This window comes from Euwallacea fornicatus, chromosome 13 (genome assembly GCF_040115645.1).
Source record: "Euwallacea fornicatus isolate EFF26 chromosome 13, ASM4011564v1, whole genome shotgun sequence".
In the NCBI taxonomy this organism is placed as follows: Eukaryota; Metazoa; Arthropoda; class Insecta; order Coleoptera; family Curculionidae; genus Euwallacea; species Euwallacea fornicatus.
In genome coordinates, this window is record NC_089553.1 from 2,852,045 (window position 1) to 2,876,511 (window position 24,467).

Below are 24,467 nucleotides of genomic sequence, written 5' to 3' on the forward strand. Positions count from 1 at the left end.
GCATAACTATATTAATGACGCTAATCGAGTACATAATAAAACAATGCTCCACCATATTGTTAAGAATGGTTCTCGAAGATTTTTTACGTTTTCAACGTATATTTTAGGGAAGAGCAAGATTAATGGCCCGGTTCATCAACGTCGCGAATAAATGCCACAAATTGTCAAATTTCCATTCGTGCCGTTCGGTTTTGTGCGGCCTGCAAAACCCCGCAATCTTCAGGCTTCGCAGGACTTGGGCATACGTTCGGAAAAAGCACTCCTTAAAATACCAGTAAGGTTCAGTTTTAATTGAAGGTCACAAATATTACGCGTCCAGTGGCCATTTTTGGCAGTGTAATATTATAGTTTATGTCCGTTTGCAGGGCCTTTGAATTTTTCTGTCGACTGTATCGAGATCCCCGAATGCCGTCCTTTCAAAAAACCTTTTTTGCGTTTTCTCGACACCCTCCCTATTTGCCGTACATAGGACACCTAATTGCCAAATTGTTCGATAAAATCCCGCAGTATAAGTTGCAGACTCTCCAGCAAACTTGCTCTCAGCAGCTCAGCATTTGTAGGTGCCCCATTACAATTTACCGAGTTATCGGCAATTTTATTTTAGATAAATCGCTGCGATCCTTGAATAATAAAGTGCCACTGAAGCAGAAGCAAGCGAATATTTTTGCAAAAATCCTCAATGCATTCTCCAACCCCTTGCCAAATAACGAAACCGGTGAAGCCGACAATGCGAAGCAAGAAACGCACTCAAAACCAATAAACAGAGACAAAACAGTTAGATTGAAAGGGTTGCACGAGCACTTTCGACCTTTAGACGATTACAAAGATTGCAGGAAGGACATTTTAAAGCAAACGGTGGAATTGTTGGAGAAATGCCAATTGGAGGCCTTGAACTACACTTTCAGCTGCAATGACGCGGCTCGGAATTTTTTGCTTAAAGCCAGACACTTTGACGATAAAGAAAATTTCTTTATTTCAGTGTGTTTGGAAGCGCCTGAACCGAATAATGCTGAAAAAAATGAAGTGTAGTTTTGTGGGTTTCACCTTTAGGTAACTCCATTTTTTCCGAAGCCGTGTTTATTGTGACCGGTCCTGCAGAACACTGTTCATAGAATTAAACAATTAACTCACTGACAAATGTTTGGGTAGTTCCTCTTTTTAACATAAAGAACCGAATTTTTCACAAGTGGAAGCATTTGAAAATATAAATTAAATACTATTAATTCACTATTGTTTCGTACTATTACATCGTTGCCAAGTTTAATTTACTGCTTATAAAGCTTAAATAGCTGTTTTCATAACATCTGCATGCGTATTAACCCTAAAAAATATCAGGGCATAGAAGCAGGCGATCTTGTGCCAATGGGAAAAGTGACGGAAGTCCGCCATATTGGTCCTCCAGTTCTGTCATTGCTAACGAATTTGTGCTGATATTTAGCTTGTTTTTGAAATTTTGCTCATTTAGTCGTGTTTGCTTAAATATTATAGTTAACGTGGAATTATTTAAACCTTAAGAGTTATTGTGATTGAGTTTTGCATTATTAGTGTCATTTACTAATTTGGCCTTACGTCGAACAATGGTAAGTCGTGCAATGTGTGGTTGTTCTTTATCGCCAAGAAATATAACTGTGGGAGTTATGAGATCCTACTTATTGATGAAATATTACTGTGAGAGTATTTGATTATTACAACTGTACATGATGTTTTATATATTAAAGTGTAAACATACGAGATACTTCTTGGTTTATGGTGCTTAGCGGTTATCTAACGGCGGCAAAATTGAAACTGCCTATTCAAAAACGGCTCCCGCGAATGAAGGTTTAGGGACACGGAATGAAGCTGCGCGTAAAAATACTGTACATATAATTTAAGTAAAACATAAAAGTACATAATCAAAAAATAAAAATGTATACAATACACATGTATATGAAACTTATCACAATACAATTGCGGCACGGTAAAATAACTAAACAATAAAGGAAATGTAATAATTTAAGCCTCAATTCCAGATACAAACTATCGCCCCTTTTACCAATAATGCGGCACAAGGCATTTCGTATATTCAATGTTAATTATTGGCGATTAATCCAGTCTTCGAGAGTGGTTTATTCTTGGTCAGAGTGGGCCTGCAATTAGAGAAACTCCGATGAGATTTGTATCAGTGCTTTTCTAAGTATTAAGAGAGAGAAAGAGAGAGAAAGAGAGAGAAATAAGACTCAATATAATTCTCTGTTAATATTCTCTACAGTTCATTCAATTCTAAGATAGAGTGGAAGTAAGCAAACAAGTGGGGCTCCCGCGTGGGCCAGGGTTGGACTCGGAGAGATTTCAAAGAAATTGACAAGAATTTATTGAAAATAATATTATATTTGTTAGTGAGATAAAACGTAGGAAAGTGGCGAAAATTACGTTTATTCATTTATATACTTTTATTTGTTTATGGCCCGCATAAAACCTATATAATGTATGTGTATTTATTTTTATACATTTTAAACAAGATAACAAAAACATAAAACAACATTTGAACATCTTACAAACATATTCATTATCCACTTACAAATCTTATTAAACAAACTATAAATAGAAAATATGCAAATAATATACGTATATTAAAACCAAACATAAGAAACATGATTAATCTAGCAAAATTCTATGTCAACTCATCTGATGAACTTAATGGGAGCCTGCTGCTGAAATAGTTCCGCATTTCGTCGATTAATATCTCTGAATGCTGATTAAGTTGCTTGTATGTATAGATGATGATTGTTCTTGCGATGACCTCCAAGTGAGACCTTTTGGAACGTTTCTTTACTGACGATATGACAAACAGGCACAAGAACATTCTGCATCGATAATCAGATATTTTCACTCACTTCCACTATACACGCGATATTCACTTTGATTCAATCATATTTTGGCACTTTTCTTTTTTTTACTGCTACATTTTATCACTTTGTATATCTTGCGATTAAGGACGTTTAGGTTGCTCGGTTTATGATATGTCTACAGGGTGGCGCATTTCGCCTCCCGTCTCCTAGAGATCAGTTAACGTTGAAAGTGGAATTTTGATATTGTGTACTTTACCTGTGTCTTAGGACGTACCTTAAGAAAATATGTCAAATTATATAGGGTGCGCTAAAAAAGTGTAACGATATCGAACAACTTTGTTCTAATGGAACACCCTATTTTTTCACATTTAAGTGCTTTCTATAATTGCCTACATATTCCTTTAATTATGTTGAAATCGGTTGAATAATATCGGCGAAAAAAACTTAAACTAAAAAAACGCAATTGCATCTCTGGTTTGAAAAATTAATAAAAAATAGAAATAATGACTATTTAAGGAAGCTATACAAGGTAAATAAAAATAAAATACTCTAAAGTTTGAAAAATTTGGCTCTAAATTTTGGACGCCCTGTGCAACATCAATCATCGAAATTTTTTTAATAAAACTATTAAACCGTGTGTAATAATCCCCTTATATACTTTGTTTTAATATTCATTATTTCTATTTTTTATTAAATTTTCAAAGGTACAAATTTTTTTTTCGCCGATATTCAACAGATTTTAGCAAAGTTTTAGGAATATATAGACAATTACACAAAGCACTTAAATGTAAAAAATAGGGTGTTCAATAAAAAAAAAAATGTTCAGTATCGTCACGCTTTTCTGGGGTGTCATGTATAATTAAAAATATTTTTTCTGAAGTACGTTCTAACGCGCAGATCAAGGATGCACAATATTAAAATGCTACTTTCAATGATAACCGAGATATAGAAAGGGGAGGTCAAATACGCCACCCTGTATACGCCATAACTGTTTGAGAAAAGTCCTGTAAAGAGCAGAAATAGCTAATTAATTCGACGTTCTTTAGATGTTTCCTTCTTTCTCTGATTTATTGCGTTTCAAACCGAGAACAGTACGACGCTGCACTCATTTCGCAGCCATTGGTATTCACTGTTTTCATTGAATTTTTGTTTATTTCCACTTTATCTTAATTTTGAATATAGTATAGATACTGGTTAATTATTAGGTATATTATGTTCATGCCGAAGAGTAGGTACGGAGAGTTGTTTTAGTAATGAAGTCCAAACGCTACAGATGGGTCAGTTTAGGTTAAGATTTAGGTCATCGATTACTGATCTTACATCTCTCCGAAAGTGATACTTTTTTGCGCATTCAAAGTTTTGTGACTGGCGCACTCATGTTTCAAGATACCGCTAGGAGTGTCGCCATTTTTGAGCGGAGGGTTGATATTAATAGTGACGCGAGACACTGTCTCATAGTGGTCATCGGTCAGATCACTTGTGGATTTAGCGAAGGCTTTCGATAAGTTATTTAGCGAGATACGGACTGCACCGTTTCTCTGAGTTTTGATCTGAGACTCCCCCAGTAAGTTCTCCTAAAAAATTTTATTAGCTCGTACCTCCGGCGAGCTCAAGCATACCCACCATAGACTCAGTCCTCTTCTTCAAATTGGATCTGTTCAGTGTCTGCGTCAACTCTGAGGCCAAACGGTTCCCTAGATTATCCTCTTTCCCTAAAGCTTGTTCTCGATTATTCTGCAAAAAATCCAGCTTTCCGGGCGCCCTTCTTGCAGTTGCGTATTCCCCAATGGTGATGCTCACAGGTCTGTTTCGGCGTATGGTACTGCACCCTGACTGACTGGATAAGGTGGCGGACAAATTCCTCTTTTGAAAATATGTGCTGGGAGGCCTGGGCTTGACACTCGCGGGACTATTGATTCGAAACGACTCCAGAGACTCCATTTCAGCGGAATTTTGGTTTTGACATCCCGAAGTAGTACTGGCCAGACTGACAGTGTCGTAGTCGGGGGTGGGACATGGGGGCGGCTGCGGAAAAGCCTTATTTGGTTGCTGCGACGAGAGCACGGAATATTTTACTGGAACTGGGGGTGCCTGTTTCGACTTATTGATGCTTTTAAGTGTGTTTGAGCGGGATGACGGTGAGCAGGAGTTCCCCGCCAGCTGAGGAGGCTAAAATCGATTTTTTTTTTAACTAGAATTTTATTAATTTGAGTGCGTACAGGAGGGGGAGGAGGAGGCGCCGGGCTGAGTCCGTTGGTTCTGCAGGCGATCAGTCTTTTGGATTCCTCAGAAATGCCGTTCTGAAGGTTGCTCAGTCGTTCGGAAAGTTTTTGCGACAGCTCGTTGGCTTTGTTAGTGCTGTTGAGCCGGTCCTGGAAAAAAAGGCCGAATAAGTTGAAAGTACTTTTACTATATGCATTCAAAGGGACAGAGTAAATAAAAAATACTTTGTGGACAGTGTAAAGCCGAGACCCTAAACATGCCTGAAATGGTAACATTTTTTTCTCTTGAAAAGTAGACATAAACAAAGGAGGTAGTAGGTGCAAATCCTAACAGGGGCGTATCCTGGGGAAAACAAATAAAATATGGATACAGCTAAATTACCTCGTCAAATAACCAGAGGAAACAATAATTTCTAAAATTTTTCACCCACTTCGTATGGTTACTCAGTTCCCCATGATTGAGCTCCAGAATCACCCTCTACGCCTCTATTGTCCATAAATAAACGCAATCAACGAAACTTGAAATTATGGAATTTTTGAATTTTCCTTTACAACGCTTGGCTTCGCTCTCACATCCGAATTTGCCATAAAAGCTAGATTAAGCCTTAAATGCTCCTGCGGAATCTATTCTGTATTTTCGCGACGTTTTGATCTAACATACAGGATGTTGCAAAAAAGAATTACTGGTAATTCGACATGTTCCTTTGGTAGGTGATAGGACATCAGGTAATGAGTGAATCGTACCCATGGACGCATATGTCAAAACTCATTAGATTTTGAGTTATTTAATTTTTTTATTCGGTACCTTGATGATTTCAGAGCGATTTTTCAAGAAATCCTTTTTGGATTTTTTTATTTTCGCTACTCGATCACTTGTGTAACATTATGATCTTCCATATGGAGGGAAATATGTCCGAAAACGTTTGCATCATATGAAGATTTACTTATTACTTACATTTAAGTTAAATTGTTCATCTAAATCATTTCGATTATTTTTTTGGAATCGCAGATGGTTTGTTGCACATATGTAATACGTCACTGGATGGCTATTGAAATGAAGAAGTTTTTAGAGCGATTTGTGCGCATGTCACTGTTCCGAGGGAATTGAGGTAGTCGATCTTCGGACATTATTTAATGAATTACCAAATGAGCAAACAAAGTCTTAGTGAACATGGGACTGCAAAGTAACGGTTTCGGAGAATGGTTAAACGGAAGGTTATTCTTTTTTACTTCCATTTTTTACTTTGCAAAAGATTGAATATTCTTATCATAGCATGAATATTCCGTGTTCGACCATTGTCTGTGCATAAGTTTTCGTTTGCTATGGTTGTTCGTCCCTGCTTGGAATGGGAAGAAGGGCACTGTCAACATCCTACGTAACTTTATTTTTTGTTTTTGGTAAAGTCATCTCTTGTTTGTTTGCACATAATAAATAAGTAATAACTAATAGCACGTAAATGTTTTAAAGAATAATAGCCTTCCACATCTCTGAAACCGTTAATTGCAGACTCATGTTTTCCAAAAAACTTATTTATTTCAGCCCGTACTATTATCTCTTTAAATATTTTACACCCTTTTTTTGAACACCCTGTATAGATCGGATTGTGGAAATTTCCATACATGTTTCCAACGTATAACGATAATGATAATTATACGTTGAATTCGAATCTGTACAGCACGATGGGCGGCCCATGGCAAACTCCGGTATTTTCTAGTTCTTGCCTTTGGGCTGAAAAAAACCATGACCGCGTAGTCAACATCGCAGTTGGTTAGAAATATAATTAATTGAATTTAACTGCAATAATTCAACTACAATAATTAAAAATGCTGATTATTATTGCTCGAACAAAATACCATTACCCGTATCCTTGCATCCATCAAGCAACTCATTTCCTCGTTATTGTGGAATCCGAAACTTGGGCCCGATAATTATTGCATAATTTCATTAAGTAGACACATTTTTAATAGAAATTTAGCAACAGGCTGAACCAATCTTGCGCTTACCAACACCTGCAATTTTTTCCGCACTCTTTATCACGGTGTATAACTGGAAATTCGACGGTGGACCGAAGGTATTTGGAGAGTTGCATAACAAAAGCAATAATTCTTATTAAAATAATTGAATTACATGCCTTAACATTAGAAAACTATTACATGTTTATGCACGCGAGCGAAATTATTCTAATGAAAGAGTTTCTCTAGTCCATTACCATGCTTGCAATAATTTCTATTCATGCTTTCAATGCTGAATGCATTAGCGAAGCTTCTGCTGAAAACCGCTTATCATAAGCCAAAAACGCGTTAATTTGTTTAGTTTAATAACAATAATGGTGATAACACGATATATTATGTAGCTCACTTCGTAAGTTTGCAGTACGAAAGCCGGTCCATCGCCATTCGCCTTCATTTCGGTTGTTCAGAACATTAGAAACGCGTTTGTACAATGGAGCTGCCACCGCGAAATTTCACACAAAACTAAACAATACGAACAGCAACAAATAGGCAAAAAGTATAAACAATTAATTTAGCGGCTTCGCTTATCGCGCGCATGTTGTACTCGCCCCGGCTGAATTGTACTAAAACTGCGCAAGTATTTAAGGAGCCGCTGAAATGGTACGAAACCTAATGTACAAATTCTAGTACAATTTCGAGGCAAATTGGGAGCCCACGGAAAGCGATAATTAATAATTCCTCTGCGGGTTGTTTTCACAGATTTTAGGATTATCGCTTCGCAACGTAAATATTTAGCAACGATTCCATAGATCGCAATTAAATCAGGTCTAATGTGGCTCGGCCCATTGTGGTGCTAACGTAACACGTAACACGAAGATGGTGGTTCGCACGATTTACGAAGAAACCATCGTTATGACGCGAGCTTTACGAGAGGGGACAAATGTTATAGATTACAGACATTTTTATCAATATAATGTACCATTGTTTCGCGTTTCAAGCCGACAGGTGAGAATCAATTAGTCAAAATATGACATTAGTCTTAATGATTTATACATCTGACATCAGTTCCATTTATACCACATTATAATAGGTATCTAATCTCTTTAGGTAACATATGTGCAGTATTCTTCGAAGCTCTCACGAATGTTCTAGGCAGAGTAATGAGTATTTTCCCAAACAGAACTAAAACTTAACTTTGCTCATTTTATCGATCGCACGCTGCTCCTGTGCCAATACTCGAGCAAGATAATAACATAAAATTATAGTGTCAAGCAAAGACATGTCAACAGCAAACGATGCTCGGGACGAACATTAAAGATAATTCATGTTAGTTCCGGTTAGTAGGATTCAATAATTTTGATTATTTTATTAACGCGCTTCAGCTCCGCCATATTGCCAAGAATAGTTCTCAAATTTCTTTCGATCAACAGCGAAGCTTTGTATAGCAGTTTAGAAAATTCATCCTGTGTAATATAAACATTTTCCACTTAAGTTCGTTAAATCAGTATTGCTGGACACATTTTCGAGGACTATAACAGGTACACGTGAAAGAGATAACTTGATCAGTCACAAAATATTATGATACGCTAGTGATTTATTATGTATTAAAAACTCGACAAGTTCTCTGTAACCTAAAGGACATATTAATAAAAATGGGACGTTCAGAAATAAATTTCAAGTAAAGTGCGGTAAGAAAAAGGTCAGGGTGGTACCAGGAGGGGTTAGAAAGTTGAAAAAATCAACAAAAATCTGGTCGTACAACTCCAATAATTTGTGGACGCAATGGAAAAATACTGCAATTTTCACCTTGTACAAAATGTGATCGAGAAGGGAATAACAAATAAATGAAATTGTAATTTTTCAACGGCATCGCAACAGAACTACGTAAGCAGTTTTACAATGCAAAAGTACACCCAAGACAATAATAATCACCAGTAAGCAAATATTTAACCAATTTTATCAGGACTCGCCTCGTTTTGTTCTGCCACAGACGTGTTTATACTTTTCTCAGAATTCTCTACGTTATCCACCTCGGTCGATTTGAACATTTTTTGATGGGCTTTCTTGAATTCGTCCATCAACTTGCTGTGTTGGTGCTGACGGTCCGAATCCACACTTTTCAGTATCTTTTTCTTCTGGAGCTGATCATCTATTGAGGTCTGCTGAATCTTCTTCTGTAAAAAGAGAAAAAAGTCAATAAATAATTCCGGCTTAAAATAGAAATAAAAAGATGGAAGCGGGGTAACAACGGGTAGCTTGAGGTGAGGGTAAATTGGCTTGATAAAAAAAAGAGCAGCTCTTACAAGCAGTAACAACAGGTCCGCACCACTGGCACGTATTTACCTTTAATTTTTTGATTATGTATTTATCGAAATATCGTATTCACAGAATACCCGAATTTGATACGTTATTGGTGACATCGACTTCGGCATCCAGAACATTGAAGCCAGTTATACAGGATGTCCCTGAAATAACTGTACAACGCTTGACGAAAAATTCCTTAACCGAAAAGAAAGCGCTCTAGGCAAACTTACATACGAGTATATGAAATATGGCTTTTTGACGCTACAGGGTACCGAAGTTCTCAAATTAATATAGTTCTTTCGCAATAACTGCTGAACACTTTTATTGAATTTCACTAGTTTTGGGACTAAGAGTGACTACATGAATTGACGTGTTTTGACTTGAGTGGGATCTTGTTTTAATGCGTGGAAATACTAAGTGTGTCGCGTAAATAAAAGTTTGTGTTTTTGTTACCCCGGGTACCAATGGCTCTAATATTTTCTCTGTAACAAAACGACTTCATTTTGACACTTTTTGGTCTCTTGTAAAATTTTAATTAGGAGTACAGATTCTTTGCAAAAAATCATTTACGATGCCTACCGATCATAACAAATATTCAAATCGCAAAATTCCCAGCCATAAAACTATGACGAGTATTGAACGACATGGGAAAATGGGTAGTTTTAATCAAAATAATGTTAGTCGAAGGCGCCAACACCGAAAAACGTCAAAAATTGACAAGAAGAAAATATGGCTTCATCCTAGTTGATTGGTGGAATATCTACGGAAGTGGAATGTACCAAAAAACCCATTTCTTACGGAGTTCTCAATCATCTCCAAAATAAAAATAAATGGTAAGAAAGACTTCCGCAGCTCCATCGAAAGGTACACTTATTGCAAACATGAAAATAGTTACCTACATGACTCAGAAATATTCAATGAACAAACCTTACAAATTCTGGACAATTTGGTGAAGGAGATTGTTTATTCTGAAAAATCGCCCCATAGTGCTTACGGCTTTTGCTTATTAGATTGCAATCATTGTGCAACTTTTAAAGTTGCTAATTTTTAAGAGACCGAAATGATATATGATGGCTTTATCTGTCGCTTCTTCCCAAATCCGTGTAAATTACGATAAATGCGCGAATATGGACATACCGTTAGATTATAAGCTCCCATTCGTAAGAGGGGGGGGGGATATCTAATAACACGTTTTCCGATCCCATTTTAAAATTGAGGTCTAATAAATAATAAAGAAAATATGTTAGAAAAAGACGATATCTTGTTAAAATAAAGACAATATAATGAATCGAGTATTTTGTTTACCCTCCTTGTGAACAATCTTATTAAACAAACAACAGAACGGAAATTTCAATCATATCTATGACTAATAAGACTTATCTTCGATTTTCAAGAGCAGACCTATTCTCTCTTTGCCAATTTTCAAATTTGGAACGCCGATATCCTGGGAACGCGTGAGTTCTGATGAGTGAAGTTGTTTCTTGTGGTTCAGTCAAATTTGTCGGGTCAATGAGAATGTCGTAATTAAAATGTTGGCCTAAAGTACGAAATTACTTGCAATTTTTGTTCTTTTGTCAAAGGTATTTAGGGCCATTTTTGTACGTGGCCGATAAATGATATCGCAACGCGAGCTGTTTCGAATTAAAAATTCAGGAATTAATACTGATCTTTTTTTGTCTCAGGTCTCAACAGAGTACGCCTCTGTTTCGAGTCGAAACTATAACTATTTTAAAGATTTTTTTCCAGGAAAAAGAATTATTTTTTCAAAAATGAATATTAATTTTTTCGTGTTTTAGCTTTCAACTGAGTACGCCTTTGCTTAAAATGGAAACTAATTCGAATCTCAAATTCATTTGAAGATTTTCAAAATTCTTTTTTAGGAATTAATATTTAATTTTTTTTTGTATAGCAATTAGATACACGTATATATGTATGTACATACATATATATATATGAATTCTGAAAAGCCTCTGATTATTTTCCCGTTTATTTTCTCTTTTAAATGAGAACTTTATTTATTATAAATATATTTGAAGAAACGAAATTTTTGGAGGTCATCGAATCGTTGTGATCGTTCGGTCTATGATTCGTACCTTTGCAAAAGGCAAATTGTACAGTACTTTGTGCGTTTTCGTATTCATATTGATTCTTAGATGATTCATTTGAACAATAGCGCGACAAATAAGACCTTTCAAATGCAGAATAAACTAATGATCGAGTTAACTCAAAACGAAAATCCTTTGACAATATTTTTTGTTTCCGACTTACATTATTTTAGTCCTTAATTTTGGGATTTTTTTGTGCTGAAAATGAAGCGTTAAGAGAAATACCTTTCCAAGGCTGGAAAACCTCATTGGAAAGATCGATGGTCAACATAGGTCCAAGACGTTTAATTGTAATTTAGGAAATAAAATTCGATTTTCTTTCGTTTCAAGTATATAGTATATAATATATTATAATCTCTATGTAAAAATTTTCATTTCAATAATCTATGCAGGCGCAAAAAAATGGTACCGATTTCACAAGCGGATCTCGTATGTTCAGGATCCACCTGGACACCCGGTATAATTCACTCAAATGCTAATGCGGCTATTAGCAAAATGTTCATAACGCGCGCTACACTAATAATAATCGGGATAATCAAGAATGTTTCCGTTCTAACGACTGGTGTGATACGTTGTTAGTTTATCCACGATTTAGTGAGTGAAAGCGGGAGGTATTTAACTATCAGTTTGTGAGTGAAAGTCGATTTTTTAATATTATCTTAAAACGTCAATTTCTGGACAATGGTGAATGCGAAATCGCACATTCAAATTTTAACTCTGTATTTACCTCAATATGGTTATATCCATATTTAATGATTATTTTCTCAAAGATTCCATTTCTGGACAATGGCGACGGTAAAATTTTTACAAAATCATCATAATTTTTGTAAATTAATAATTACTGATTTAACAGCTCCCAATTTCTCCCCTTATGGTTGTTTATTTCTTCCCTAGATTTTTTATTATGTGTTTACTGTTTGTCATAAGTCTAAAGTATTAATGTAACCAAACCTGTCTTCTTTGAATCTCCAGCGCAATTGCCGAGGACAAACTCGTGTTGGTGACGTTGCTTGTACAACTGCTTTTACTCGCCAAACTGCAAAAACTGCTACCCGATGCACTTTTCATCAATTTCAAGTGTCCATTTTCGCTCCTAATAGCCTCCGCAGCTTCTTCAGTTCTATGCACCTCCACCAATACAGTTTTGGTCTCTCTCTGATGCACTGCTGTCGAGGATATCTCCTCATTCGGTACTTTGTTGTTGATCGGTCTTAGATTAAGACAGGCATATTCCTCGACTATCGGCACCTCGGAACCATTGTTGTGGATCGTGGTGCCGTTTGCCGATAAATTAATTATTGTTGGTTTGAACAGGGGTTTGTCATCTTGATCGTCGTCCCAGGATTCCCATTTTTTTACGTTTGCCACTGAAAAAAATATCAATAAATTAGACGTAGTTTTAAATTTAAAGGTTAAAAAACCTACAATTCTTGAACTTATCGAGATGATTGAGCCTCTCCCCCAAATCTAGATTTTCCTCGGTCACAATCGAGAGCCTTTTCGATTCGGACCAAGAGGGACTTTGGTCACCGGTGACGGAACTGGCAGAGCTATTGTACCCACTAGATTCGCCGGGAAAAAGCTCAGAACCAGCTCCCTTTCTTATGACCATATTGAGCTGTCTGCAAGCCTTCATCAAACTGACCGCCTGCATTAACACAGTTTAAACGATTTGGGAGAAGTAAAGTCACAGATAAAAAATACCTCGTTGAAAGGTATATCGGAAAAATCCACGTTATTGCAATGCAGGATTTGGTCCCCAGGTCGGAGGCCCGCTTCCCGAGCTATTCCACCCTCTTTCGTGAATTGCACGAAGATGCCCGGTTTCCATTCAGGTCCTTTGCAAATTCTGAAAAAAAAAAGTTATTAAGTTGATGGTTTTGGACGTTATTTAATTGATTACCCACCCGCATCCTAATTTGCTCTTTGGAGCTACCATAACTGTTATTCTGACGTCGCTGTGTTTCTCGCTCAATTGTGGAGAACCCCTCGAAGGCGAACCCGTATCGGTGATGATTTGCCAACTCAGACCATCATTCTTTTTACTAATATAACATCGTTCAGACAAATGTTTAAGGACGTATATGTTGTTCCCACTTATTAAAAATGTTTTTTTTTTATTTAGGAAATTAAAAACATTCTTTAACCCGATATAAAACTTATATGGTTGGATAACGCTGAATTTGACATATGAGTGAGGTTAGAAATCTGTTATATAATATTATAGGTGTTCTATAATCTTCTGATTATATTCTATTATAGGTATTTCTAACCTCCTAACTTGTCAAATACTAGAGTTTGACATTTGTTAAAATTTGGGATTTTTAACTCATACGCAAAAGTAGATACAAAAAAACGATTTCTAACTCCACCCCTATGGCAAATTTGTCTGCTGTCGCTCTTCATCATTTATTTAGGGAAAAACAATAATTAATTTCACCACTACCCGATTTTTAATAAGTTGAAACAGCATGTATTTCACGACTTACTCTTTTACTGGTATCATCCCCACACCTGAAAAAAAAATTATGGTCATATCCGCACAAATCCATGGTGTTAAGCAATTTGTTAACACTGAAACATCTCCATTTCACCGTTTTTTTACGCGTCCCTAATTCGGTAAAAGTGAAATGAGGAGTGATCGTCTATCAAATTCCAATTTGGAATTACTGTCCCGCGGAATGGGACCATACAATTTAACACCTAACAGATTGCAGCGGTTGGAAATTACTTTCTCATACATCAATAATAATTTTAATATTCTGATCGTTGAATAAACACATTCCAAGAAAGTGAGAATTCCCTGTTTGTTTATTTGATTTAGTCACAAGTGACAGTGGCGTATAACCCAGCGATTCGGTCTTGCGCCCGGGGGCCCAATCTCCCCTACATCCGCCACTGGCTGTGATATAGATACACACCGTAATATGAAAAACGTGTCTTTGTGGAAATTCTAAGAAATCTTTTAATTACGCTAACGGTTTTCGGAAATGTTATAACACGATAATTTCGAATTGTGTAGATTAATTTCCAGGGAGGCAAGACATCTTTGGAATTTCTCTATAGACCCACAAATTTTTACTGTAAACTCCAGGACCGGCCTAGCTTATTGAAAAGAAAATACGAAACGATTTTTTTTAACTAAAACATCAAAAAATTCTATCTTGCGGTACATCATTGTAAAGGGGTTACTAAGAACTTTTAAAAATGCCCAAAAAATGTACAGGTCCGTATTTGAAAAACTCAAGTTGTTGTCATTATCTCAAAAACCAGGCAACATTTAAAATTTTGAAGTTTACTGGTTTGTAGACATAGGAAAACTATGAAGTTTTTGTATCGAAGGTTTGGTGAAAAACCTTTGGTTTTCGATTTATTTAGAAAATTAAATTTGACCGAATTTTAGTTTTTTCATAATGACTCACAAACTAAAAATCATTTGACAACTTTATTTACAGTTCTGAGAAGAGTATAAAATTTGGTACATTTTTTCTAATTTGACCGACCCTGTAACTCTTATCGTTTAATAAATAGCAATGATAGCACATCGGATTTCCAACACCTTATTTATACCATATATATATATATATATATTGCTTCAATTGCACGTCCCTTTGGCGCCGCCCTTGGGTTCTGATTTTTGTAGCATATTAAAATCGAAATTCGGTAATTTGCAAAATTGTACTGGTAGTTGACAGTAAAAGGCGTCCCAAAACATGTACAATACCGTGCGTTTTTATAAATTTAATTATTATTATTTAAAAAAAATTAATTACAACAGACATTTAGAATAAATTCTTAATAAACTAAACAGGAGAAATTATTCTGGAATTCTAAAATCCAGAGATACGCCAACGACGTACTGTATTTTGAGTATCGCAAACAGGTCCGGCCCATATAAATTTGTTTCCACTGAATCTCACTTAGCTGTAAATCCATCACTGATCACATTGTTGCAATTGGATTTTTGTATTCAAGCTAACTTAACCGCAAGTTTCGACTAAGCATAAAATTTGGACTATTACAAAAGAATTAAGAAAAAGGAGTATATTTCTTTAGGTAGTTAGATACTTATTTATTGATACTATTTCTTTCTTTTTGGGCACAACAAGCACATACGGCTGATGACGAAATACGACAGATGTTTGTAAAAAACAAATGGTCTCGTCGCGATTTCACTATCTTTCACTTTTTGGCCAGTTTGTCCTATATTCAAATAAAATAGGTAAAGAGCCTTGAACTTTAACTACAGCATTTCGCCATTCCGGAGTACTCCCCATTCTTATTTGTATTGCTTCGATGGCTTCGCGTGTATACCTGTAGCCACCTATAGCGAGGAAACGATCTGTGGTCATTGATTGTGGGTTTTTAATTTTAGATTTACAGTTAACCACGATCATTTATTTTCCCCTGTAAATGGCAACATGTCACCGTTCTTTTGTTTCTTAATGACAGGCAAATGTCAGAATAATCTGACGACGTTGGCAATTGTTTCGAATTCAGTCGGGGCCGAATTCCACGGAAGGAGGGAAGAGCCAGAAAGAAAACTTTGTCGAACGTCAAATTTTCTCGGTATCGTCAAAAATTACATTCCCACTCTCACATGTTCACTTGTTCCTTTAAATTCTAATCAAGCTCCAGGTGTTCTTTAATCAAGTACATACATAATTGAATCGCGTAACAGCTAATTATCGTACATAGATGTAGTTAAGATAGGGCATGCCCAGGGCAGTTCGCATAATGAGTTGAGTAGCAAAAGCGCCAATCTTTCCACCTCAATAGGCATCGGTTTAGTTTTGGCCATTAGCAAGCAGACCTGAAGTATTGTCATCTCACTTGTTAGCACCTATTTATGTGTATAAAAGTTCTAAATTTCAACGGATTCTCTTATATAGCCTACATTGATCCTGCACCTGCATTTTTGCATACCATTACCAGTTTGAAACTCACCTCTAACTTTCAAGGTAAGATGAGTGTGATTAGAGATCAGTTGCAGAACCTCTTTGTGGACGGCGTCGTCCACTGTGTAGCCATTGATGCGGACTATTTGATCTCCCACCTGAAATACGTACATAACATCAACAACTTTCGTATATAGCAAGCTCAGGTTGAATTGTTGTACATAAGCCCACCTAAAGTGTCTTTGGAAGATTGTTATTTTAATGACTTCTAAACTGGTTTCAAAGGATGTGGTAGATTATACAAAAGTACCGTGTTATGGTTGTTTCTGTGCGCTAACAATTTCGTTAACTAAACCTACGGTTTACTGTGTGATATTGCTTATGGGAAAATGTACTTAGACGAAGGTACTGGAGGACTTCTGGTGATTGGTAAAATTTCAACTAATTTGAAGAGCCGGAACTAATCATTTCTTAATTTTTCTGAAAATTGGTCGAACAATACCCCATTCGGCGTAGGACATTGGAAAAAACCTCTTTTAGTTAAAATCTATGTACTTTTGCCGATCAATATCGAAATTTTTGAAAGTAAAACATGTTTTGTTCACAAAATTTCGTAATTGAGCCCACTTTTGTCTTAGAAAATTTCTATTTGCTCCTCTTTTATGTGTAAAACTGAGCGTCAATCTCATGGCATTGTAGCGTACTCTCTAAATCACGTAGCCATCCTTATCTTTTGCACCACGATGAATTGATATTAATTAAACCTGTTGCAAATACAATAAGATTGTAATAAATAATATAGCATTATGAGTGCTGGTAGAGAGAGAGTCTAAAACACACTTTTCTTTAGATATTTATATACAGGGTGTCCGTGTCTAGCGATCAATCACCCGGATGTTGGTAACCTTTAAAGATACGAAGTCATTCAAACATTTTTTTCGATTTTCGACAGTTATTATCAACTTTGTTCTTTCGTATAGACGCCATTTCGATTTTCACATTTCACCCAACATGTGATACATCACGGTAATAAAAAAAGCGAAATTTAAAAACTTACCGCAGTGCCAAGGACCAAGATGGTTATTTGATTTGGAGGGAGCATTTCACGTAATGGACGTTTCAGTTTTGAGCCCACAGTGGTAGAAAATGTACATTTTCTTAGGTCAAGAGCGGAGTTAATGACGAAACAGTTCCGTCCATAAAACTATTTTTTCCATTGAAAAGTGTTCTGGTGAATACTGAGTAGCGAAAGTAAAGAGATCTTGACCAAAAGAGGTTCTTTCCAATGATCTATGAAAATCGATTAATTCGCGAAGTGGCAAATCTGGAAATGTTGTTCCATCAATCCTCGCAAAATCAGACGCCATTTTCTAGCCCCTTTCCAATGCATTTCCTCCCATTTCGTACAGCTGTGGCGGACGCAAATTAAAATAACCAGGGGATATTGATACTTCGATCTTCTGACGATTCCTCACGTTACTATTTTTCATAATATATTATCACACCTCATGGACACGTGAGCCCACACTGCGGCCATTAATTTCCAAAGAAACTGCGTATGTCATTAATTCCACTCTCCGCTTTCGGTATGGTATCACTAAATGTTAAAGGAGTGCTCGTGGTGCTGCAGGTGAATTGTTTTGTAAGATGTGCTACATTTACGTTCTCCTGAACGCGCCCACAACTTGTAGATTTAGCGACGCACTTCTTCACGTATCATGGAAAACGAATCTTAATGTAAAAAAGGACATTTAAATGATAATAAATTTGACCTGTTGCGAGAAATTGTTGCAAACCAATGGGTGATTAAGATAATGATTTGGCATTATTTCGTCACGCTCCAATTGGTCCTGCGAATGATAAATAATAAGAAGTCAATACACCGAGTAGTATGTGGATAGCTACTTCAAGACTTTTAGAAATTTTATTTGTTATTGAAGGGAAATCAAAGTGGAAATATTGGAGCTTCAGCGCGCGTGCATGGAATGCTCCTAGATCGGGTTTCACTTACAAGAGGCTGTTTGAACTACCAATAGCGATTCTACAGATTTTGGAGGCTTCCAAAGTTAACATGAGGCTTTCGCACGTAAAACGATTAACATGTGGCCTTACGCTTGATCGTAAACGAAACAAATACCGGGCGTCCATGAATTTGCCCATTTATGCAAAATTACGGGGAAAGTTAAAATTTACTTTCCTCCGTACTCATTATTAGTTTAATAACCGTCATTGTTTATTACCAGTGAGAAATACGACAATTAAACAATTTCAATGGGCACACGTCTGTCGTAATTGCTCCGAATGGGATGGGATTTTATAATAATTTAGTGAGAAAATTGCACTATTTATTTCATTCCCCCATTTCGACCTCAGACAATTCTCTTTGTTCGGCTAAAAAGCCATCAAGGTGACTTATGAATAATTACGTAAACAATACTTACGCGCAATCCCTGTACATGGGCCTCAGACCCGATCTCCACGTGAGAGACGAAGATTCCAGTTCCATGTTCTCTGCCTCCTCGTATACTGAACCCCAGAGACGGACCATGCCGGTACGACAGGCCCGGAGGTGGTAATGGGCCATTGGCTGGTCTCACTAACCTGCAGGAGAGTATACACGCATAATCCTAATGTGAAATGTATTTTATAATTGCTGTTTGAAACAAGTATTGTAATAATGCCGGTTTAAGAACCTCTTAGACCTATGTCCGGTCAAGCAAAAAAACTTCTCTATAATGAGCCTAATGAGCGCAAACAACAGGAAAATAGTAAACCGATGTATCTAGTGCGTTTACCTTAATTAGCGGTTTGTTTAAATATTGTTCAATTAGGCGGTTTCCTTTAATTTTTTTTGCTTTCACACAAATTTGAACGAAAGTCGTCGCGCAAGCAGAAATTGTTATCCAACGATTGCTCCATCGGGTGCTGATAACAAGAAGCGGGTAATTTAGGAAGCAGCAGTGCAGGACAAGGCATCTCGAGCTAATTAGAAACAAATTGATCACGCTACATTAAATTTCAATATTCGAACAATTAAACTATTATTACGTACGCCACTCTGGTGGGCATTGACTTTAAGACACCGTTAGAGCAGATCTGAATTATTTCTTTTTAGGAGACTGAAGTAAGTTCGTACAAAATAGCCCAAAATAGCACATTCACGTAAATACCTCTGTTCAAGATACAATTGCAAATCCAATCAGTCCGCGTGTGCAATATGTATGGGAATAAAAGTAAAATAATAATCTCGACACCTCGATTATTTCCAAACGCCATTTTACTTACTAATTAGCGTATTTTTCTTTTTTTTTCGAACCTATTTTGTGAGATTTTGAAGGTGCCGTTAAAAGAAGGTCCCTGCAATGGTTCTCTTGGACTCCGTGACCGTTAATTAATCCGGGATAAACACTGAACCCATAACCCTCGTTACTTCGCTGTGTTCACGGCTCGAGCAAAAAAATCAAAACCACAGGTAATTCTGCAATGGTAAATTATACAGGAAGATCGTAAAGGACATCATTAAGACCCGAACGTCAAGTTTGAACCCTGAAGCGCGCAGTAGTTGGAGATCTGAGCCGTGAGGGTCAAGAGTATTTCACAACACCGTCGGGTGTAAAACTTTTTCCAATACTGCATTTGATAAAATTACAATAAACCTAAGTAAATTAAGAGTTCGTTAACCCCAAAATGCAGCATAACGTTAAACGGGGTCTTAAATTATAACATCAATTGTAATATTTAACATTCGTTTCCATGACAATCATAAACAAAACAACAACGGGGATGATAAAAAGAGTGTGGCCAATTAGCTCCCTAAATAAATAACGAGTCATGCGCGCGTTATTATTAACCTGTTATTCAACTGCTGAAAAAAAGCGAGAAAGCGTGGTTTACAGTCATTCATCACACCCAATAATTGTGTCATTTAAACCTATAGCAGTGAAAAAGCATGTTTATTCTGCTTTAGATGAGATTATTCACCTCTGAATTCGTCGACAAAGTTGGTGTATAATTTTTTTATCTTTTCTTACCATATTCTTTCCCTCGTTGCGGCTCCCTGATTTTCTCCAGATTAAGTTCTGATATCAAAAACCGAACTTTGCAAAGAAACGTCGTTTAAATTGCTTATTATATATAGAGTGTTTCAAAAAGAATGAGGTTATAGGGCACATTGCTGTAAAAAATATTTTACTATAAATTCCTAGTTGAAAACGAGGCGTTTCGGCTGTGGAGCATATTTCCCAACTTCAAGTTGTAACAGGATATTGGTAAAAAGTGATTTTACCATCATCACATCGACCTGAGGTTTTCAAATTTTGCAACGAAATTTTACTTTTAAATTGTTGAAATGATGCAAATTAACCTCGTTATTTTTTTTATTTTTGAGTTACATTAACTTCTTGATCTCTGAAATTCCTGTACCCACCCACGAGGGCCTGTTAAGGATACTAATGGCAATCTGTCTTTTTATGCAGCAAGATTCTTATATGATACAAAGGGTGCACGATTCCATGATTCGAAGGACAAATGTACTTAACGCGATTAAGAGTTGCTATTTTAAACCATTATTGTAAATTCACTATTTTTGCGTTGTTTTTCCTAGAAATTACTTAAATATCGACGTGTTTTAGTGTCAACGAAGAAAACATTACGTTATCGGACGAAAATTGCTCCAAAGCCAAACCGGCTCATTTTCTACTAGGGGTATCTATGCAAAAATTTCGTGCCGCAATGCTCTCTATACCCTCCCCTAGTTTGGTGCCACCTTTTTGAAATGCCCTGTATTTTCTTAGTAGTTAACCTTTAGTAAATGAGAATTTTCTTTAATTTTTTTTCTGTTCTTTCTCCCTCCTTGTTACGCCTCTGGTTTTTTTTAATAGCGTTTCGATTCTCTTTTTTTTTTTATCGGGAACTCATTCTTGCTACAGCAGCTGCAGTGAGAGTTGCGTTTTGTTTTTTTCATCATGTTGCCTACGCAAGGCGAAAATGGAAACGTTTCAGCCATTATGGGAAAGTTGGAACTCTTTATCGCCATATTGGAACACGTCTGCACTTTCTGGTGGTTTTTCGTAAAAATTTCACGATTATATGCGGATAATATTTTAAAAGGATCGAAAATGATCAAGCGGATTGTGTTTTTTGAAAACTTGCTGCGTATTTTTATATCTCTTTTTATCTAATACCTGGAAATGAGAGAAACAATCCTATACAAGCAACCAGCATTTCTCTCGATTAAATGGCCGGCGACGTCACATTGGAAGCTCCTGATTGGTCCAGGCAAATTTCACGCTCCATTTTGTGACGTTCTGCTGCAGCCATTTGATACTTTGCAGGTTTCAGTTGAAGTTTTTCATTTAATTTCCCACAAGTTTTGCGGTGAAAAGTTAAAGGAAATGTGCAAAAGTATTTTGGCGTCTCAAAACCTCGCTGGGAATTTGAACTGTTTTTCTTGAGTAGAAACACGCCCAAATGAGGCTCATTACAATTAACACAGCTTAACATTTGTTTAAATATCCGTAAGTTGGAATTCAATTTTTTTTGCAGTGATGCTACACTGAGTTGTCCAACTCAGCCCCGCATTACTACGAAAATGACTCATCAAAATTAATTTTTTGCATTATTACAACGCCACACGACTGCTTACCTTACAGTTCTTATTCGATTATTTCGACTTCCACAACTCTCGCTGATGGTCTCCGAGGACATGGTGGAATAGGCGTACTTGTGGTGCTGCATCACCCCCATACCGATGGTACCGTACTCCATGGCTAACATGGCGGAGACATGCTGAAAGTAACGACACTGCTGATAATGAAGTTTTTCTGCGACTAAACTATGCTAAAGCCATAACAATAAAATAAGACTGAAAACACGTTTTAATTATTCCGAGAAAAAAGGAAAAACCATCGTCCCAACTCGCATTTTCTCTTGCCATTTATACACAATTGATCCTTTTCAGTGTCTTGATGGGCAGTTTAGATTTTCACCGCCAATAATCGAGATAAGAGATTATTCGATTTCTGAGGAATCACTTTCTCTTTGATCTGAATTGAAGTGGAAGCGCGTCTCCACAAATAAAAGAAACCGCCGCAGTTGCGAAATTAGGTACCCGTTTAAAGTTCCTTGATAATCGCACCAATTTACTCACTGTCGTTTGGCATTATCACTAAATCATTTACATACAGAAGACCTTCAGTAAAGGTAACGGTATGCTTTATATGCAACGTTATACCATGACCAAGAGCCGGCGATAATAACGATTTCGAACAACTATGCAAGAAAATGAGGCTACGATGACAGCAGAACGACCTTCGAAGATAGCTGAATGTTCACTTTTATAATCTTGAAGACATTTTTATTATATGTATTAATAATATCAAACTACCATTAAACGCTTCTACGTGATAAATCACGAAACTGACCTGCTAACCTAATCGGTGCGGCAAAGAAACGCATCATTTACACGTGTATACCACACAGTGTTGATATTATCCATCGAGAGTGGAACACTTTTTATGAATTACTTTCTCCGACGATGTGAATTTCGAAAGGTCATAAACAATTATCAGATTCTCATTGAACATCTATTGAAAGTAGTTAATGACTGTTTGCGCGTATACAATGGCGGTGCTTTATCAAAAAAAAACGGAGAAAAACCGCAAATGTTTGAGTTATCACGAGCAAGTCTTTTGGTTGAGAGAAGGGAGTCCCAGTTAGCATGGGAATTTTCAAAGAATTCCATATGAAGTAGCGGGATGAATTCCCAAGATTTACTTTGACTTGGGCTTGCTCAGAGTAAAGCCTGCAAGTTGCAGTAGTGACAACTTAGCAATTTAAAGGGAAAATCCTGACTGTGTGACGCTTGTACCCATAATTCTTTTCGCAGGAAAGTAACAACTTTGAGACTTATTGACAACGATCCTGACTACTTTCCTTGGATAATTTGCCAATCAAAATCTCTTTTTTTGTTGGTTTGGCAATTTTGCAAAAGTATGCTGGATCCTGGAACAGCAAACTCATTAACAACTTACAGAGTAATTTATTTCACTGTTTAATAATGCCCCTCAATCAGTTTTACGAAAATGAATAACTCGGTTAACGAAATACACGTCAACGCGATCGTTCGAGACCACCAATTGCATACGAGTTCTGCAAAGTTCTTAAGTACTAAAACAGGGGGCTAAGACAGATTGGGGTACTACGGCCAAGAGACAATTGTGTGACGGTTTATTATAAATATCTTTAAAGCGTAACACGTAGATGAATAGCGAGATTGATCTTTTATTGAGGTGTTGCAGTTGTACCGATTCAGCGAAACGGGGTTGTATTTAAATTCTAATTCTTACCAAGAAAAAGGGTGAAAGTTTTATTGCACAGGGGCACATATTTTCGATAACGAGGGATATTGAAATCCGGCCATGCCGGATATATTGCCGGGAAATGGAGATGTACATAGGCGTAGCATAAGGATACGGTACAAATGCTAGAAGTCCAAAATCTCAATTTCTTCATTTCTGAAAATCCTCAGAATCGTGATTTATCTACATTTCTGATTGCAGGAAAGTAAGAACTTTTAGGTTTTTCTCACGACAATTTTGACTCCCTTTTTGAACCATTTGATGATCGGAATTTCCTGCCATTTTGCTTCACAGTTTTCGCAAATATTGAAAAATCTAACCACTCGAAATCGAAAATCGTGACCAACATCTTCTGGTAACGACGATAAACTCGCAAATGGTCCGTTACAACAAATAGATTACAACATTGATGCGCTTAAATACAATAAACTTACTCAAAGTAGTGATACAACGTGGATTTGTTGCCCGAGGATTAAAGAAAAATATTCTAATTCTGTGGCATCGCGAACAAATTGGATACAGAGAATATATGGAGCAGACAAACTTGCAATTTGATCTTCTCTACTGTTACCACTAAAATTAGCAACTTCATGCGCTAATAAACTACAAACGTGGTATATTCCGAGTCTAATTGGCAGTAATTTATCGAGGACACACTAGAAGCAACTATAATGTAAAACATTCAGCGAAAGAAATAATAAATAAAAGATAACTGACCCGTCCGACCAACATATGAAAGAGACGCGCCTGGTAGAAAAGTTCTTTGGTCTCGACCACCTATTGAGAGCCGCAGAAGATT

At 36.7% G+C, this 24,467-nt stretch overlaps 2 protein-coding genes across 5 annotated transcripts in view; one reads left to right on the top strand and one right to left on the bottom strand.

Moving 5' to 3' along the window:
* LOC136342981 (uncharacterized) overlaps window positions 1–24,467 on the top strand; it is a 35,335-nt gene that overhangs the window by 2,495 nt on the left and 8,373 nt on the right. Inside the window, exons 10-12 of the mRNA XM_066289304.1 lie at window positions 108–274; window positions 366–556; window positions 605–1,050. Of these exons, the coding sequence (XP_066145401.1) occupies window positions 108–274; window positions 366–556; window positions 605–1,029 (783 nt within the window). The 3' untranslated portion in view covers window positions 1,030–1,050. The remainder of the gene's footprint in view (window positions 1–107; window positions 275–365; window positions 557–604; window positions 1,051–24,467) is intronic.
* The window catches only part of LOC136342983 (uncharacterized), a 30,174-nt gene continuing 7,553 nt past the window's right edge, over window positions 1,847–24,467 (bottom strand). For 2 of the 4 annotated variants that reach the window (XM_066289312.1, XM_066289311.1), the window contains 13 exons: window positions 21,955–22,097; window positions 18,752–18,911; window positions 16,360–16,468; window positions 13,902–13,926; window positions 13,320–13,457; window positions 13,117–13,261; window positions 12,838–13,060; window positions 12,364–12,779; window positions 8,974–9,177; window positions 5,048–5,200; window positions 4,452–4,997; window positions 4,149–4,402; window positions 1,847–2,126 (listed from right to left, as the gene is read on the bottom strand). In XM_066289312.1, the coding sequence (XP_066145409.1) occupies window positions 2,069–2,126; window positions 4,149–4,402; window positions 4,452–4,997; window positions 5,048–5,200; window positions 8,974–9,177; window positions 12,364–12,779; window positions 12,838–13,060; window positions 13,117–13,261; window positions 13,320–13,457; window positions 13,902–13,926; window positions 16,360–16,468; window positions 18,752–18,911; window positions 21,955–22,085 (2,562 nt within the window). In that variant the 5' untranslated portion in view covers window positions 22,086–22,097 and the 3' untranslated portion in view covers window positions 1,847–2,068. Of the gene's footprint in view, window positions 2,127–4,148; window positions 4,403–4,451; window positions 4,998–5,047; window positions 5,201–8,973; window positions 9,178–12,363; window positions 12,780–12,837; window positions 13,061–13,116; window positions 13,262–13,319; window positions 13,458–13,901; window positions 13,927–16,359; window positions 16,469–18,751; window positions 18,912–21,954; window positions 22,113–24,467 lie in introns of all 4 variants that reach the window. The other 2 variants (XM_066289313.1, XM_066289314.1) reach the window with 2 other exon arrangements.